Source organism: Pygoscelis adeliae, unplaced genomic scaffold (assembly GCF_000699105.1).
Source record: "Pygoscelis adeliae isolate BGI_AS28 unplaced genomic scaffold, ASM69910v1 Scaffold124, whole genome shotgun sequence".
Lineage (NCBI taxonomy): Eukaryota > Metazoa > Chordata > Aves > Sphenisciformes > Spheniscidae > Pygoscelis > Pygoscelis adeliae.
Window position 1 is genome coordinate 5,376,782 of NW_008824791.1, and position 18,793 is coordinate 5,395,574.

At 47.1% G+C, this 18,793-nt stretch overlaps 1 protein-coding gene across 1 annotated transcript in view; it reads left to right on the forward strand.

Annotated features, from left to right (window-relative positions):
• Positions 1-8,749: 8,749 nt before the first annotated feature.
• The window catches only part of BCL9 (B-cell CLL/lymphoma 9), a 16,000-nt gene continuing 5,956 nt past the window's right edge, over positions 8,750-18,793 (forward strand). Inside the window, exons 1-6 of the mRNA XM_009323911.1 lie at positions 8,750-8,821; positions 11,856-12,162; positions 13,748-14,064; positions 14,983-15,172; positions 15,634-15,733; positions 16,170-18,417. Coding sequence (XP_009322186.1) covers positions 12,110-12,162; positions 13,748-14,064; positions 14,983-15,172; positions 15,634-15,733; positions 16,170-18,417 — 2,908 coding nt within the window. The 5' untranslated portion in view covers positions 8,750-8,821; positions 11,856-12,109. The remainder of the gene's footprint in view (positions 8,822-11,855; positions 12,163-13,747; positions 14,065-14,982; positions 15,173-15,633; positions 15,734-16,169; positions 18,418-18,793) is intronic.

The following is an 18,793-nucleotide window of genomic DNA, read 5'->3' on the forward strand; positions in this document are numbered from 1 at the left end:
CCTGTTTTCATGGCTGTTTGGCCTCTTAAGAAAGCAGTGCCACTGTATTCTTGCTACTTAGCTTTCTGGTGGGGCTGTCTGCATAGTAGCAGAGCAAGGGAGCTTTAAATCGCTGACCCATCTTGTCACTGGATGGTCTCCGTGTGCCTGTTGTTGTCCTCTATGCCTTCTGAACAAAGGGTGCAGATATCTGTTTTACCTTAGGGTAGGGCAACTGGGGCCCATGGGCTTTTTTAAACACAGGTTAGGTTGGATTTGGTGACGAACTTGAGAACAGAACCTGGCTCTTACCGTGCCTGTGGCTTATCTACTCGACCACGTTACTTATGCTCTACAAATTGCTTTAAATCTGTAAGTCTGCTCGTGTATGTTGCATGAAGCCATCTTTGCCACCTTTGCGGTGTGTATAGAATTATGCAAAACTTGAAGGAAAATTCTGGTTTTGTGGTTCACTGATAAAAACACCAGGTACGATCTAGCAGTAGACCCTTTTTCAGGTTGCTCAGAGCTATGCTCTCTGCATTTTGCTAAACTGACTTCTTCAGGTGTCTTGATATCGCTGTTCCACTGCCTGTGAAATGGCAGTATTTATCTGCGTACCAATCTGGTTTTGTTTGAGGATTGATTAGAAATGTATTTGCAGTGTAATATAAAACAAAGCTGTAGCCTGTCGAGGTGAGCAGCTGCAGTTTCTACAGTGAGAGCTGTTACGATGGAGAGTTTAGGCAGTCTTCATGTATGGAGAAACTCTTCTCGGAACTTTTGGTAGCGGAATTGAACTTTTCCACCTCATTTTATATATATGTATGAGAAGGGAGTAAAGAACTTCAGGCCAAAATGGCTTGACAGCTTGTTAGCAAGAAAATACTTTCTTCTGTCTCTTAAAAAAAAATAAATATATATATAAAAAAAAATTTAACCGTCTTGTGGTTGGGGATAGAAAGTTGAAACTGTCAGGCAAATAGCCACCATCCAGCAGAAATGCTTCTGAATGTTCTTGTGAAAGCTAGCTTTGATTTGACAGTTATGAGTCTCTGAAAATAGCGCTCTGTTTATACAGTGCAGTAAATACTTTGAAGTACGTTAGGCTTTGCTGTACATGCGTGGCTAACTAGAAGAATATTAAACACGAACTAGAAGAATATTAAGCGCGTACATCTTGTGTTGAGTGAGGGAGGATTCCGCAGCAATTGGAATTGCATGCTCTTCATACTTTTATAAGATCATGTCAAAGCAGTAGATCTGATAATAGACCTGATTATACAATTGCTTAATTTCTTGTCAAAATAACATTTTCACATGCAGTGTTTTGAGCTCTTTTAGGTGACCTCATGTTACTTATCAAATGTCAGTTTTTCATCCCAGCAGCTTTGATATAATCATGTAGCATCGTGGAGTACTGTGTACATGCAGTCTTTGCTTGCTGGAGTTCTTTGAAGTGCCTTACTCCTTAGAAGAGTCATTGCTCTGTTGAAGATCCTACATTTAATGACTAGGAAACCAGTATACGGAAGCACTACACTGTGTTGCTAAAGGTCGTGCTACATCTAACGTGCCTAATGTGGTTCTAAAAGCAAAGAAATGAGAGGTTCAGTGCACCAGGAACGCATACCCCCTGACACACATCTTACCCAGCAGTAAGCTGCATGGGATATAGTAATTCTTCAGCTCTGCCCCCGTGGGAATGCCTGCTTTGCAGTGCTGAGCTCCCCAGGTGTGAGCGCTTGGTGCTATGAAACAGCAGGAGGGCTCGTGTAAGGGAGAAGAGCAGAGGGATAGCTGGTGGTGACAGTCCTGAACGAAAACTGGTCTCACAGGCAGTGCTGGAAGGTAGCAATGCTTAGGGGAGCCGTGAAAAACTGCTCATGTGGGATGAGAGAGAGAGACCAGACGCCTGTTAAGGTGAAGGTTAACGTGAAGGAAGGTGTGTGGGTCGGCCCCAGCAATTATGACAGGTGTCGTGTGTGACGTCCCCTTGCGCAGCATACTGGGGAATTACTGCTTGCTGTAACACTGGGTTTTCCTCGGAGGAGGTCTGTCCTGTATGGACCCAGCCCAGCCCCACTTAGCTTATAAAAACTGACAAGAATGCAGCCTGAGGAGTTACGCCTCAGGACTGTTTCTTATCTTTCATTCTGGAAGCCTAGTGAAGAGATGCTGAAATGAAAAGAAAAAGCGCTTGTTTTTTTCTGTGCTGAACTGATAGGTGGCTTATTTCTCGCAAGCCTTCTGCTTAAACAGTGTGGTGTTACTACATGTTGAAGAACAAACTGGTGTCTCCTTGGTCCTGTCTTCCCATCCATGATTTCTGATTTTTTTATTTTTTTTTTTTGTCTTCCCCCTCTCCACAGATCAGTTTCTGAAGAATGGGCTGCTGGCAAGCTTGAGACAGGTGACTTTTACCTATGGTTGTTCATGCTGATGTCCGTATTTAAATTTTAGAAAAAATAAACCCAGAGAAGTAAGGGAAAAGAGATCGCCTCTGGCTCCGAACACATTACCTACTTCCTGAAAAGTAGATGAAATTCTGACAGAAGGCAAAGCTATGAAAGCAGCCCGTGGAAAGCTCTAGCGTTATCCACCAGACTCCTGCATGTAATGCTGACTGATGCTGGGGCTGTTAACTGCTAGCATGATGTAGTAAGCTGCAGAAGCCTGTCATATATTAGGGAAATACTGTTAAAACATTTCTTGAAAAATCCCTTATTGCTAGAGCTTTTGATCTTTATCAGTGTTAACAATAGTAGGAACTCTAGAGCAGACAGGCTGCTGCTAAGGTAAGTGATGCTCCACATAAAGTGCTTAAAACTCCAGTCGTAATGTACATAGACTGCTCCCAGCATTGCTAACATAGGTGGAGCTGAACCAAAGTTGGCAGCTGTGCTGGAGTACGCCGAGGCTGAGCTGAGGTCAGCGTGACGTCATGGTGCACTACAGGTTACGCCACAGTGTGCCTAACGCCCTGGCAGCAGTCTGGCCGACCTGCACCTGCAAATTCCACTAACGCTGGCGAAGCTGAAATGGTGTGAGCAGCAAGGGGAAGCGTTCATAGCATTCATGTACAGAAGCGGATAGTTGTAGCTTAGGCTTTGGGGTTTTTTAGGGTTTTTCTTTTGGCTTTTTTGCCCAAACTGATTTCTGGAACGGTGTCAGAATTTGCCAAGAGGTTGTTCTAGTCCCAGGTGGACCAAGTAGTTCAAGTTTTGTTTTTTGTTTTTTGTTTGTTTTTTACATAATAGCAGCTGGGAAATTGAAAGGGACTTCAAGTGTCTGGCTGTTTACACCTTGAATCTGCTCACCAGTATCCGTCTCCTCCATTACTTTGGGGAAGGAGTTGTGGAAAGAGTTGTACAAAATCAGAAACTGTCTAGGACAGCCATTCATCCACGTTGTATTAAAAACACACTGAAGTGTTGTTAGATGCACTAAAAATAAAGTTCAACAGACACGTAGTTGTCTTTTTGACAAAAAGTGTTAGTGTTACTCACAGCTCTTAAAAGTGATGGTTTTGAGTGTAGTGAACAACGTACCTGTTGCAAAAGATTATTTTAGAATGATTTCTGTAAATACCTAAAAAGAATAATTACTTAAACAGCCTTTACATCGTGGCTACTGTTGGTTATCCATTTGCTTGTCAGAAGGAGGAAGGAAGAGAATAGTCGGTGGAGATACCATTGTCTGAGAGCAGGGGATGGTTACGTGAGAAATGTCATAAAACACTTTATTCTGTGAGCCTTTGGGTTTGTATTGTGCTTTGTCAGTGATTGTCTTGACTACACTTTTTAAGGATGGAGAGCAAAAGGTTGGACTTTCTGCGGCTGTCCCTGTTTTGAATGGACTTCAGGAGAGCCTGGTTCTTTGAGAAATGTCCGTGTGTGGTGGTAGGAGCTGGGGGGGAAAAGCGTGGGAGAAAGAGTATCTGCACTGTCTTAATCAAGATATGTAGATGGGCAGGCACAGGTAGGCTCAGCGGAGCTACATTTATATGACCACACATACCGAATTTGCACAGGGGTGATTAAGTATATTCTTAGAGTTTCTGGGATGTTTATCCTGTGGTCCTAAATTCTTAAATTAATCTGACCTATTCGAAGGAACTTCTCTTCCTTGTAATGGCATAGAGTCTTGCCCGCACTTTCCCTGTCAATGTGCTTGTAGGTCATCAAGGTGTTAATTTTAATTGAGCCTATCTTTGCTCAGCCCCTTTCTCTGTGCTTCAAGGCATGGAGTTAGTTGTGGGCAATAACCTGCCCGTGTTTTAGCGGTTGATGGAGAGGTGCGTACACACCATGTATACAAGAGGAATTATTTTCTCTGTGGAGGTTGTAATGAGCCTGGTGAAGATTGTGTAGTCCCCACATTCATGTATCAAAATGAGTTTAGGCGACAAGTTCTCGATTCTTCTTTTGACTGAGAGTCACTTCTGCTACAAGACCATGAGCGAAGAGGTAATGCTGTACAGACTTGGGATTAGCAGTGGTTTCTCTGACATGCATAAGGAGGAATTCTTGGCTTTGGGAAACTGAGGACTTTGCGTATGCCATTGTTTTTTACTGCCAAGACATAAATGTAGAAAAGTCCGTGCTGTTTCAGGGTAAGTTAGGACCATCTAGAAATTGGTGACTGGCTGCGAGTTGCTATCTAATCAGCTTAATATTAACAAGTTAGCTTTTCATGTTGAGAAAATGATTTATAAGTAAATGGGATTTGTGGCTTACTATGGAATGACAGAACATGGTATTTTACCCAAAACAGCTGCTGATTTGGGGAGAGTATGGTCCATGTACCATATGAGGTGCCCCTGGTGCAAGGGGCCACTGCCTTTCTGGCAGATGGAGCACATGAGCAAATCAGCTGAAAGTCTACTGTGTGATAACTGTGTAGTTTGATTCAAGGATGAGGTCTGCAAAGCCTGCAATGGAAAGAGCTGGGACAGTAGGTAGTCAGGCCATCTACTGATGACTTGCTTGGACAAGCAGAGTTGTATTGTGTCCAGATGACATGCGTATTGATACTGTGTCTTTAGCCCCAGCAGTTCTTTAGGTACCCGATGTGTTTTCTGCCCTTGTTTAAGAAAAAGAGTGGAGGGACCTGGTAGGAGAAGGATGCAAGTGTGTTTGAAGAACCAGCTTAAGCCTATCCATGCCTGTGCCATCAGTCACTGCTGCCTCCTTTGTGCCAGCGCCAGTGAGCATGTGGCTACCTGGTTGGCTGAAACAGGAAGCTTGTCTCCTGAAAATTAATCATATCTTATCTAGAGTTAGTTTTCAGCTGGGTCACAAGTGCTAGTGATGGCTGGAAGGGATGGAATTGGATAGACTTGGGCTGGTTGAAGCTGCTCTCCTGGGTCCAGCACACACTTGGTGTGCAGAAGGTACGGCAATGTTTTTGACAAACCTATTTGAATGCTGGTGGGTCCAATGCTAGTTGTATGACAAGCACATGCTTCATGCTTTCATGGGAAAGGATGAGGAGGACAGCTTTTGCTAAGAGGTAGGGGCAGATTTAAAGGTGTTGTTAAAAGCCCTTAGTAGGGGCCATATCTAGAAATCTGGAGTCAGTCAAGGGATTGAAGAGTGTCCAGTGTCCCCGTATCCTCAAGTGCCACGGGGAGATGTGTGGGGTGTAGAATACTCATGCCAGTTTATCTATTTGCTTTTACTTTTATATGATCTTAAGGGATTCTGACGGTTCAATAAAAGCATTGAATAACACTTCCTGTGTCGTCCTTGTTTCCCAGTTGCACTCTTTATCAATGACGTGTGTAATCAAGTATTTTATTAAACAGTAGCTTATTAAAAAGTAACGTGCAGTTCAGCTGCAAGTGTCCGAAATAAGCAAGTGCTTAACAAAACTGGTAAGTGCAGCACACGGTGAAAACCAGTGGCAGCTCTTGGGGATGTCTTGGGTGTCGTGGAGTCACCTTTTGCCAGTGTAGCTGTTCTCCCTCTTATGTGGTTGAATGAGGGTCGGAGAAATAGGATGTGCCCTTCCCAGTAAAATTGTGCTGAAGGAGCGCGTCGGTTGATTCATTGCCTTACCCCATCTCTCCAGTCGCACAGGGAATCCACCGGTGGATGCACATGCGGAGGTTTGCTTCCTGGTGGCTGTCAGGATGAGCAGTTGCTCAAACAGCAACTCCTGCTGCTGCTGTTCTTGGTCCCTCCTGAAGCTGCTGCTCTTCCCGGAGCAGTCTCTTACTCCGCTCTCTTTCTTCTTTCTCTCCCGCTCCACTACCACAGCTACAATTCAGGGTGCTGGCTCAGCTTGCGTTCAAAGTCATCATTTGTTTTCTGTAGCAGCAGGTCCCTAGCCTTTTTTCTTTTTCCATGCTGACTTTGGGCTCTCGCCACCCTCAGTCCAGAACAGACTGACAGTCTCAGAAAGGCCGCAGGGAAAAAAGAAGTGTGCTCTTTCTTGTACACAGAGAAAGAGATTTCTTGCCTTTAATGCTCCGTGTCACAGTAAGGGCACAAGTTTGATACTTTTATCTACTTGGTATGCCTTTATTTCATCTCTCCACATTCTTCTTCTCAAAGAGGGAGAGAAGACTGAAGTGAATCAGTGATAACTGCGGCTGTTCCTGCGGAAGCAGCCATAATGCTGTACACCTTCTAGTATCTGACCACTTGTCACTATCAAGCTTCTGTGGTTTAAGGGCATAAAGGAGGAATAAGCTAGTTTGGACCTTTTTTCCCTTCTGTTTGCGGTACAATAATATGGTGGCTACTTCATAGAAGTGCAGGGATGGTTCATGAATAAGTTGCCAAAAAGTAAGCTAAGGTGTGCATTTGTGTCTTGTTAATTATTCTGTGGTAGCTGCTTGTGTATGTGCTCTCACCCTTTTGCTCTTAAATTCACCGTGAAGCAAGCTGTCTTGCGCCGACTGTGGGCTAGGACCGTGCAGGTGAGCAGCAGAGATGGTAAACTAGGGGATGGAATTACATTGCAATAACTTCGCTGGGTAGCCTTAAAGATGGATCGTGTCTGATCATTTGTGTCCCTCTTGCAGTCCTGAGCTATGGTCTGTAAGGCTGCCCTTGCTCCAGTGCTTTGCCAAGTTGAACTTGAATGTTTCAAGCAATAGAGCCCCAGTCATTTGCTGTGATAGATTCTCTGCATCCTGATGCGTGCTGGTGTTCACATGTTTTCCCTTTCAAGGGAAAAGGTGATTTTTGTTGCTGCTTTGATAGAGGTGTGTCAGTATTGGCACTGGCATGGCTTAGTCTGTATTGTTTCGTTGGGTGGGGTGGGGGAAAGGGGAGAGGAGATACAACTGGGTAATTGGATTCAGGGATGATTGTGCTGCTGTGGTAGGTTTTACTGGATGAAGCAGCTTGTTGCGATAGGTGTTTGTTTCAGCTTCTGTCTGCAGGTGTGACTTGGCTAGATAAGGATGGTCTATCATGTTGATGATTTCATTGTTTGATTTGGCTGGACTGGGTGGAGAATGTAGCTGCATTGTTTGGGACTAGCTTTGTAGTTTGGTTTTGTTGAAGTGGATTACATGGCAGCACATTGCTACATTATTAAGGTGAAGCTGCAGTAGATAATAGTTGGAGAATGTTGGAGGGAAGAGAATATGCACAGGGTTTCACAATGCGTAACTAATTGAGCCTCGTAACAGCTCCTGTGTTCCTGTTGGGAGATCTGGTCAGCAGAATGCATTGGGATTACACAGAAAACCTCTGGTAGTGATTTCAGTTTGCAGTCGTACTTTAACTGCAAGGCTGTCCATGCTGTGTAAATAGCTGAGAGTGTTCTGAGAGACCACGCTGGCCCCGACAGTGTGAGTGTTGTCTGGATTCATACTGTTCTTGCAGCCTCTCCAGTTTTCACAGTGGGTGAGGGAGAAGATGGCAGGTAGCTGCTCTGTCTTTCTCTACTGACCTCAAATTTACTATTGAGCTGTGCCTCAGAGTCCACGTTTCCTTGTATTACAGAACTTTCAGGCAGTTAAACTTGCTTTAACGTGTGAGTGAACATTAACTGATTCAGGGTTGTCTCCATTACTGAAAGTGGGGCTGATGGGTTTTTGGGCCATGAACTCTTTTGGCCTTATAGGATATAACCGTAGTGCAAGGTGGGGCTAACCCCTCTATCCTGAGCAAACTTGCAGTATGCCTTACTTGGGAAGGTTTGCAGTTGTATTCCCTTCTCCCTGTAGTGTAGCACAATGATGTGAAGTTGGAGGTGCCAGAACAGTATATAGTGCTTCTTCCCTCTAAAACCTGCCTGGTTTTCCCCTAGATATGGCTGAGCGATTGCCTGGCTTTACCTGATGCTTGATGTTTTTATTTATATGTTGTCTGGCTGTGGAGGAGGTTGTATATACGAAGCACAACTTGGCAGAAGTTGCTGGGCTCGTAATGAGGGGAAGGTGAGCTTTTGAAGAGAGATGGGTGCAGAGAAGGGGAGGTTACGTGTCCGAGCTTTGTGCCAGCTTCTCTAAGCACAGGTGGGCTCACGGGAATCCAGCTAGCTCAAATGTGGGAGTGCTAAAGCAGGTCTGACCTATTTCCCCTCCATGTGCAGCACTCCATCTTCAGACTCTTCCAGTCTGGTGGTGCCTTTTTTGGCGCTGACAAATCTTGCCAGTCTGAGCAGAGGCTTCCCCTTGTCAGTGGTTCAGAGCAAGTTTTGATTCCTCTGCTTCTGTGGCTGGATGTATGGGAGGGACGCACAGCTTGGCTGTGCATTCTTGCTGGTGAAACTCTTCCTCTCTCTCCTTTTTCCAGGTGATCTTTTCTTGTGAGACAAGTGGTTTGCAACTCATGGCCTCCACAATGAGTACTGCCGTGTCGTGACACCAGGGGTCTTGGTAAGCTACTCATTGGAAAGGCGAGGACCGTATCTCCGCAAATGTGGATCCATCTCTTTTGTCTCTGCGGTTGAGGTTTTAAGTCATTTTAAGCCATCCAAACTGTAAGCTGCAGCCAAGTGGGGTGAAGCTACTTTTCACCTGTTCTCACCTCTTCCTTTGAGCTCACAGTGGCACTGATGTGGTTACATGATCAACCAGATCAGGGGACTGATCCAGCTGAATAGATATTTCTGCTGTTTCCCTTGGGTTAGTTCCCAGTCAGATCTTTCCCCGATCTGGTCAGGAAGAGAGGTGGTGAGAATGAGCAGACAGTTGAACCATCCCTTTTCCCTGCAGCCATTGCCTGGTATACCTTAAAGCAATCCTGAAAATACAGCCTTCCATATAGCTTGCCAAAATGTCTTAAAAAGTGGCTTGACCATTCACTGTCATGACCCTACCTCTAATTTCAGAGCAGTGATAAAGTCTTTGCTGTGGCAGGCAGACTCCAGTTGCAAAAATACATTTCTCTAGACCTTTTCCATTATTGGACCCTAGATTCCCAGACATACGTATGTTAGAAGTGCATTCAGAAAAATCATGAGGCATTCCATTTCACATTATAAAAGATGGTACGTTCCCAGTGTGCAGAAATGAGAAGCGGAGGAAGTTGAGTTGCCGTTGTTCCACCAATGAATATATTGATGTATCCTTTATAGCTCTCTCTGGTAAGAAGAAATTTAAACCGAGATTGGAAAATACAGTTCCCTTGCAGAGTGTATCAATTCTAATAGATGGAAGATACATGTATATAGGATAATAAAAAAGTAGGGTTAAAAAATTGGAGACGTGTGTCCGTGTGTCCCCCCCCCCCCCGGGAAGTATTTGAAAGTTTGGTGATGTCAGAAATATTGTGCAGCCAGTGTGATCCTGATTCTGTTTTTCATGTTTTCTCATTGCACTGTGCAGACTGGGAGTCTGAGAAAATTCTCATCTTACAATAAAAGGTAACATGACAATGCATAAATATCAAAAGTGGAAAAGCAGAGGATGAAACAACTAGAATACTTAAGCTCATCACACAGGCAACCGCATCCTGCTTTTAGCATTGAGCTCTGCTCACTTTAATGCTATAATTTCTTTTTTCTTTTTTACCTGAAATTCACCGTGTTTTCAGTCACACCTTCACCTTAAGTGGGGACCCCGAAGTGTCAGTGATTTCCACTGACTTTTACAGATGCATAAATCTCTTTTCAAAAGTGGAGTTGGGTGCTATTGATAATGTTACGGTTTTGTTGTCAAAACAGACATAGGAGCCAAATTTGCATGCAAAGATGGTACAATTTAGATACTTGTGAAGATGTTCTCTCTTGTCTTTAATGTATCTGTATAGCACCAGCTCCCAATTACAGCATGATAGTAGTAAGAATAGTAATAGATTAACTCCAACATTGTTCTCAAAAGCAGTGGGATAACCAGGTGATAGCCCCAGAGAGGCATGTGGATCCTGTAGAGTCTGTGGCTCAGACTGGAGTTCATCTGATAGTGCCTAATAGGAGGCATTAAAAATGAGATCTTTATTGCAGAAACATTCCCCCACATTAATGGGTTTGTGCAGGACAGTGAAGGTGAGAATAGGGAGCAGGATGATTTCTCTGGGTCATGAAGGAGGCATGTGGTAGAGAGGAGAACCGTTGGAGGTGATGCAGAGCTTCACGGAACACCTGAAGTGTGGAGCCACTATCATGTTAAACTACAGCAGTGCAAAGTCACTAAAAAGTGTAATGACACAACCTCATAACACGATAAATTTGGGGAACTGGAAAACCATGGTGCTCGATACTACAAGTTACTGATAACTCTCCTTGGCCAGAGGTGGTCATATAGTGCCTGTGTTTCTTAATCCTCTGGTGTCAGCACGTAAGCAAACCAATTTTTGTTTTCTAAATGCAATTTGAACAGTAGTTTCTTCATAAAATTCAAGATACTCCCAGACTGGTGAGATTTATTTTGTTTCATTTGGTATACGCAGGAATAAACTGCTTCTTCAGTGCTGAGAAGGAATACTGGGAATATTTACATTTGAATAATATTTAACTAGCAATGCTTAATACATTAACAATAAATCTTGGTTAGATTCTAAATTAAGTGGATTTGCATCTGAGTAGGTGAGATGAACAGGAGAGATTTTGTTGAAACATAAACAAGACAGAAATTTGTTCCAAAATAATTTAGCCCAAAGGACGTAAACAGTAATGTTCAATAATTTCCTCCTCCAGAAACAGTTTTATGTGCCTTATTGCCTGCGTCATGCATATTGTTTCTTAGAAGGAAGCTGAAAAAGTGCTTATTTTTGTGTTTTTTATTTTTTTTTTTTTTTAAGTCTAAATAGTCTGTATAGTGTTGCCAAGCAAATTTAGAGGGGTAGTTCTCTAGTGATCTCTTGGCCTTTCTAATAGGTATGAGTGACTAACCTCTGGTATTTTCAGAGTAATCACAGCATAGCTGGTTGCTTACCATAGGTGGTCAGGAAGACATTATATTTTATTTTCCTCCCTTTGTGCAACCCTTAGCACACATCATTGAACATATGTCTAGTTATATTGGACCAAGGAGACAGAAAAGATTTGAGCAGAGTTTATGTTCTTAAGAAATATCAGATTATGGCCATTCACAGGGGAATTCTGGATAGCGAAGTCATGTTGGGGATTTGTAATTTTGGCTTCCTACTGACTTGCTGTGAGGTGTCTTCAAGCTGAGCACAGATGCGGAATCAAAGTGTCCAGATACAAGGCGCTTCCCTGTTTTGTTGACTCCAGAGTGATTTGCTTTGGATGAAAGGAAGATGGCCTCACTGCCTGTAAACTGAATGGCCAGCCAGGGCTGCCTCCAGTTTGAATTACACAGCTGTACTGAGCCATCTGAAAGCTCTCCTCCCGTGTCTTCTCAGTAATGGGGGAAGAGTTCCCATTTACTGCTTCACACCAGACACATCTGCTTGGAAAGTTCCTCACTGGTTTTGTGTTCTCTTCTTGTGGGGTGGTTTTAACAGTGTGTCCTGGAGATGCGAGACTTCCCCTGGGCAGCAGGAGGCACGCGTCTAGAGAATGCTGGAGCTGCAGGAGGGAAGCGCCCAGTGCAAAACCAGAGAGGAGCAAAGAGAAAAAAGGCAAGCGGACAGCCAGCATTGAGAGAAGCGGGTGGCAGAAAGTGCTTCGACGCTGCCTCTGGCGGCACGCTCCCCAGAGGAACTTGACGAGAGCCCATCTGCGTGCGTGTGAGACTGTGAGCTCAGGATTTCTGTCAATGCATTCCAGTAACCCCAAAGTGAGGAACTCCCCGTCAGGCAACACACAGAGGTAAGGAAAAGACCCTGCAGTCAGCTGCTCTGGATTGGTGCATGGTGCTATCCCAGCTCTGCTGCAGGATTAGCCAAGGACTGGTGCGTGTGACTTACTGGTCCTTCTTTGTGCTCCCATTGGATCTGCCGAGTACCTGAGCACTGGCTGCACAGTGCTGACGAGCCTCCACGTTTGCTAGGCTCAGGATGAGCTGAAAGCTGTAAATCTATGAGGTGCGGATTCTACATTCCTCATGTCCTCCTCCCTCCCATCAGGTGTCTGAATAGTCTGTAGGAGAGTAAACATGCTGTTTCTATCTGTTTTGCTTTTTTTTTCCCTCTTCCCCCTCTTCTAATTAACCGTTTCCCTAACGGGCAGTTGGGCAGCAGAAGGTCTCTCTGTCTGTACTTTCACACAAAACGCCTCCTCTGTATTATTGGCCTGAACAGCCTGGAGAACTGATCAGCTGTGCACTGAGATCCTCTGCATCATTCACCTGCCAGTGCAGCAGGTCAGCATCTCTCCTCTGCTAATTTGGAAGGGGAAAAATATGGAAGCAAAGCACTGTTCAGGGACTTAAAATGGTCTGACTGACAGCATTCTCGAGTTTGATTATTTACTCCTAGAGGTCATCTGGAGCTTAAGAGTAATTCAGAGGGAATGCCTCTGGGTCAGATGCCTGTCCAAAGGAGGAAACGGCTTGTGCGAGTCCCACAGTGAGGATGCTAGCAAGCGCTGCCTGTTGGAAGTGGCAGTGGTGATAGGAAAACACGATGCAGAAGATCCGATAGCAGTGGAGTAACTGGAGGGTGAGGAGGAAGGTGTGGCTAATATGTGTGTAAAACCCAGAGGAACAAAATATTTTTAGGATGCAATTTGCTGAATGGAAGAGGGAAGGAAAGACCCTGAATTTCCCTTGGCAAATTAAAGAAGCTTCATCTGCCCCATTTTGCAGGAGTGTGCAGGGAGATGGTATCCTTCTCTTTCCTTATTCAGAGGCAGGTTGTAGCTGGTTTAATTGTTTTCATGGTCAGAGGTTTGTGTTTTCCTGGCAGCTTGCCCCAATGTATGATGAATGCTGCAGTAATGCTGGGTTTTCCTTGTGCTCCCTGTAGAACTGGATAGGGAGGTGCAAAGGCAGGGGGCGGGGGGGGTCTACTCTGATCGGAGCTGCAGTGTATAGTTGGGGTCCAGGAGAGTGGTGAGGTGAACTTTATTGTGCCTTGTTTGTTTACTCTGAGCTGGTCTTGGTGTGAGGCGCTTCTCTGTGCACATAGAAACCGTTGTCTTTATTGACAGAAGCCCCAGAGGTAGGTCCTCATGTGACAGCAGTTCCTGGGATCTGGCAGGTCTGTAGCCTGCCCTAGTGCCTTCTTGAGCAATGAGATCCCATCTTGGATAATAACTCTTTCAGGGCATGTTCAAAAAAGCACCTGCATGACTCTCAGCTTGCAGGCATTTTTTATTTGTCAGCAATTGTCTTAGCTTGCAAAGGTGGCAGTGGTTGTTTCTGCTTCTCTCTAATCTGTTCCTACAGGTTGAATGAATCCATGGTGTGATTTTTCACTTTTTTTTTCTCTTCCTTTTCTTACTCTGTCCCCAGTAGCCCCAAATCAAAGCAGGAGGTGATGGTCCGTCCCCCTACAGTGATGTCCCCGTCTGGCAACCCCCAGCTGGATTCCAAATTTTCCAACCAGGGTAAACAAGGGGGCTCCACCAGCCAATCCCAGCCCTCTCCCTGTGACCCCAAAAGTGGAGGTCACCCCCCCAAAGTGCTCCCTGGCCCAGGTGGGAGCATGGGGCTGAAGAATGGGGCTGGAAATGGTGCCAAGGGGAAAGGGAAGAGAGAGAGGAGCATTTCGGCAGACTCCTTTGAACAGAGGGAAGCTGGGACTCCTAATGATGACCCTGAAATCAAAGGTATGTTTGCTAGGATTCATGCGCAAGAGCAGACAATTAGTCTGAGTCCTCTGTGAGATGGAGAATCGCTATGCAAGTGTTAGCAAAACATTTATTTGTCTGGGGTTCTGTAAGTTCCAGCCAACGAAGTCTAAAGGTCTTGAGAGCAGGCGAAGAGGAGAGGTTGTCATAGCTGGCATCGGTAAATGTCCTGTTCACGCTCCGTTAAAGTGCAGACCTGACTCTGGTGGGAAAGTTCCTTTGTAACTCTGAAACTCCCCCAGAGGATTTGAAAGTACAAATGCAACCTGTTGGTTTCCTTCTGGCCTTTGGCCTTTCAGGAACTGTTCTGTTGTAACTGGGGTTTTGAACAATATGCAAGCCTGTTTTGTCAACACAGATACATAACCTGTAGCACCCTGGCTGGTAACACAAGCCAGAGAGTTGGGATTTCTGTGTTCTGTTCCTGGCTCCAATATTGCCTCTGTGAGGCAGTGCAAAACCAGACTGGATGTGCAGTTGTCCATCTTTCCTATGTTGTCCATTTTCTAGGTCACCTGGCTAAGGTGGCTGAAGGGGGGGGAAAAGTAAAGTTTTGCACAGTGTTGTCCTTGGGTGCAGACCTATTTATATTTGTTCATTTTAGTGTGTGGTTTTCCTGCTGTTCTGTGTGGCCATTAGAGAATTCAAAGGGATCAGCTCTGGGAACTGCCACTTGCCTTGGAAAGGGACAAGATGAGCTTCCTCCCAGTGGTGCCTGAAGGGCAGCATGGCATTAGAGGGAAGATGCATGGTGTAATAGAAGAATTGCTTTTAGTAGTGCCTGAGGGAGAAGTGGGAAACTTCAGAGGAGGAAAAGCTCTGGTCAGTTTCCAGAAATGGTTTCCAATGAGCTCCCAAGGTAGTGATTCCCCTCTTTTCCTCTTTTTCCCCTTCCAGACTGCAATTCTGCTGATCATGTGAAGTCCCAGGATTCTCAGCACACACCACACTCCATGACTCCTTCAAATGCTTCAGCCCCAAGGTCTTCCACGCCTTCCCATGGCCTGACTGCTGCTTTGGAGCCAGCGAGTGGGCAGAAGACTCCATCCAAAGTGGTTTACGTTTTTTCTACTGAGATGGCCAACAAGTAAGTAGGTAGATGCTTGAATGTCTTCAGGGAGTGGGGCTTATATTTGTGCTCCCTTTTTAAGAGATTCTCAAGTGCACTTTCTCCTTCAAGTGCATTCTTGTAGCAAAAAGTCATTACTTGTTTTGGGGATGCTGAAGGGGCCGGAATGGAGAACGTTGCTATCTCTTGCCCTCTGAGAAGTGATTATTTATTCCTCCGAGGTGTGGGGTTTTTGGCAAATGCTGGTAGATACTGTTTTGCAATCCATGCGGTGAGTAGCAGCCAGGATGGCTTAAACCGAGACATGAACCCTGAATGCTGATCAGTTTGTAGATGTAAGCATTTTTCTTTTGCTACTTCTTTTGCTAGAGTGAAATAAGTCTCTCTCCCTTCTGCCAGCTGAAGGATAGAAGGGAGGGTGGTTAAGAAAAATCGATTCTTATCTTCAGCTGGATATGTGCATCTGTCTGTCTTTTCAGGGCTGCAGAAGCTGTGCTGAAGGGACAGGTGGAAACCATCGTGTCCTTTCATATCCAGAACATCTCAAACAGCAAGGCGGAACGAAACACTGTACCCTTGGTAGGGAATACCTGCATGTGGGTGGGAAGGGAAATGGTAAATGTGCTTGTGTGTGTCATTGAGAGGTGGATGATTATTTACACACTGAAATTCGTTTTAGAGTGGAAAAGAGAGAGACGGTTGTTGTCCTAGCCTTCTGCAAATAAATGTCTTGGATCATCCAAAGAAGAGCTTGAGCCTTGCAATATTTGGGTAGTATATTTCCAACCCATTGCTCATGCAGAGCTAGCACAGAAGCAAGGGGTACCTGCTGTAATACTTGAGCAAAATATGTTTCTGCATGGCCAAGATGCTGCTCTGTAATCACTGCATGAAGGCTACCCTTCCTTGCAAACTGTGGGCTGGTGGTGTTGAGACAGGACATTTTGTTTGCACCTCTGCTTATGTGACACGGCTGTAAGATGGATGAGTGACAACGTGTGGCTTTCTCTTGCAGAACCCCCAGATCACTGCACTTCGGACTGAACCCAAGCCCCTGCCGCAGTCGCAGCCCCCTGCCTCCCAGGACCAGAACCCTCCCCAGAACGCCAAAATGCAGCCGACTCCGCCCGTGTCAGCGCCAGTATCCAAATCCACTGGCCCCCCGTGCCCCATAGATCAGGACAGTCCCAGTGTGGAAAGCAAAGTGATGTCTGTGGGCAGCCCTGCCAACTCTACCCCGTTGCAGACAGAAGGATTTGGGCAGAGTTCGACCCCCAATAATCGAGCAGTTAGCCCAGTTTCCCAAGGTAGCAATAGCTCCGCTGCAGAGCCCAAAGGTCCTCCCCAGCAGGTGTCTGGTGGGGACCCATCCAATTTGGGCGAGAATCCAGATGGACTGTCACAGGAGCAGCTGGAGCATCGAGAGCGCTCGTTGCAGACCCTGAGAGACATACAGCGCATGCTCTTCCCTGATGAGAAGGAGTTTGCGGGAGGGCAAAGCGGGGGACCACCCCCAAATGCTGGGGTGCTGGATGGTCCCCAAAAGAAACCTGAAGGGCCGATACAGGCCATGATGGCTCAATCCCAAAGTTTAGGCAAAGGGTCAGGGTCTCGGACAGATGGAGGGGCTCCGTTTGGCCCTCAAGGACACAGGGACATGCCCTTTTCCCCAGATGAAATGGGGCCACCACCAATGAACTCCCAGTCAGGACCCATAGGCCCAGACCACCTGGACCATATGACTCCCGAGCAGGTGGCCTGGCTCAAGCTGCAGCAGGAGTTTTACGAGGAGAAGAGAAGAAAGCAAGAGCAGGTGGTTGTGCAGCAGTGTTCCCTGCAGGACATGATGGTCCATCAGCACGGGCCTCGTGGGGTGGTCCGAGGCCCTCCCCCTCCCTACCAGATGACCCCTGGGGAAGGCTGGGGACCTGGGGGTCCAGAGCCCTTCCCTGAAGGCATGAACATGTCACACACTCTGCCCCCCAGGGGCATGGCCCCTCATCCCAACATGCCCGGGAGCCAGATGCGCCTGCCTGGTTTTGCAGGAATGATGAACCCTGACATGGAGGGCCCCAGTGTCCCGAACCCTGCCTCCCGGCCTGGGCTTTCGGGAGTTAGTTGGCCAGATGACGTGCCAAAAATCCCAGACGGCCGAAACTTCCCTCCTGGCCAGGGTGTCTTCAGTGGCCCTGGCCGAGGGGAGCGGTTCCCCAATCCGCAGGGCCTGCCCGAAGAGCTCTATCAGCAGCAGCTGGCTGAGAAACAGATGGGCCTCCCTCCTGGCCTGAACATGGAAGGCATCAGGCCCGGCATGGAGATAAACAGAATGATGCCCTCCCAGAGACACATGGAGCCTGGGAACAACCCCATCTTCCCTCGCATGCCGGTGGAAGGGCCGATGAGCCCCTCCAGGGGGGACTTCCCAAAAGGAATGCCCCCACAAATGGCCTCTAGCAGGGAGCTGGAGTTCGGGATGGGCCCTGGCAGCATGAAGGGGGACATGGGCATGAATGTCAGCATGGGCTCCAACCCACCCCTGGTCCCTCAGAAGCTGAGGGAGGCAGGAGTGGGGCCGGAAGAGATGATGAAACTGCGCCCCGGCGTCTCGGAGATGCTCTCCTCTCAGCAGAAAATGGTGCCGCTGCCGTTTGGGGAGCACCCGCAGCAGGAGTATGGCATGGGTCCCAGGCCTTTCCTTCCCATGTCTCAGGGCCCAGGAGTCGGTCTCCGAAATCTCAGAGAACAGATCGGGCCTGACCAAAGGACTAACAACCGGCTCAGCCACATGCCGCCACTACCTCTCAATCCCACCAGTAACCCTAATAGCCTCAACACTGCTCCCCCTGCGCAGCGCAGCCTCGGCCGCAAGCCCTTGGATATCTCTGCAGCCGGTCAGGTGCATTCGCCAGGAATCAACCCCCTGAAATCCCCCACGATGCGCCAGGTCCAGTCTCCCATGATGGGGTCTCCCTCGGGGAACCTCAAGTCCCCTCAGCCCCTCACGCCCCCCCAGCCCCCCCCCCGGCGGGCAGAAATGCTGGCGGCCCCCCCGGCCGCAGCTGCCGCTGCCTCCATTAAGTCCCCCCCTGTCTTGGGGTCTGCTGCTGCTTCTCCTGTCCACCTCAAGTCTCCATCTCTCCCCGCACCTTCTCCCGGATGGACTTCGTCTCCAAAGCCTCCTCTGCAGAGCCCTGGGATTCCCCCGAACCACAAGGCATCTCTCACCATGTCTTCTCCAGCCATGCTGGGGAGCGTGGAGTCGGGTGAGTGCTGCCTCTGCTAGCTGGACTTGGCTCTTCGGTTCATGTCGGGTTACCCTGAGGTGTGCAGCAAGGGGAGGGGGAGGAGGTTTCTTGCAGGGTGGCAGTGCCGCAAGGCTAGGCAGTGCTTGGCCCAAGGGTCTGGTTGGTGGCTACACGAGTAGAGTGCAAGCGCTTTTCCTCCTCCGGCTGTATTTGGGTTTGCACCGTGCCCGCTGTGTGTTGGGGTGAGGGCTGGTCACTTGGAGGACATGGAAGTGAAAGGGTGGGGTCAAGAGGTGGGAAAAGAAGTGGAGTGTTGATGGGAGAAATTGGGGGTGGGGTTTGGCTGTTCTGCCACAGCTCCTGGTGGCTGTAGCTTTGTGGAGAAGTTCCTGCT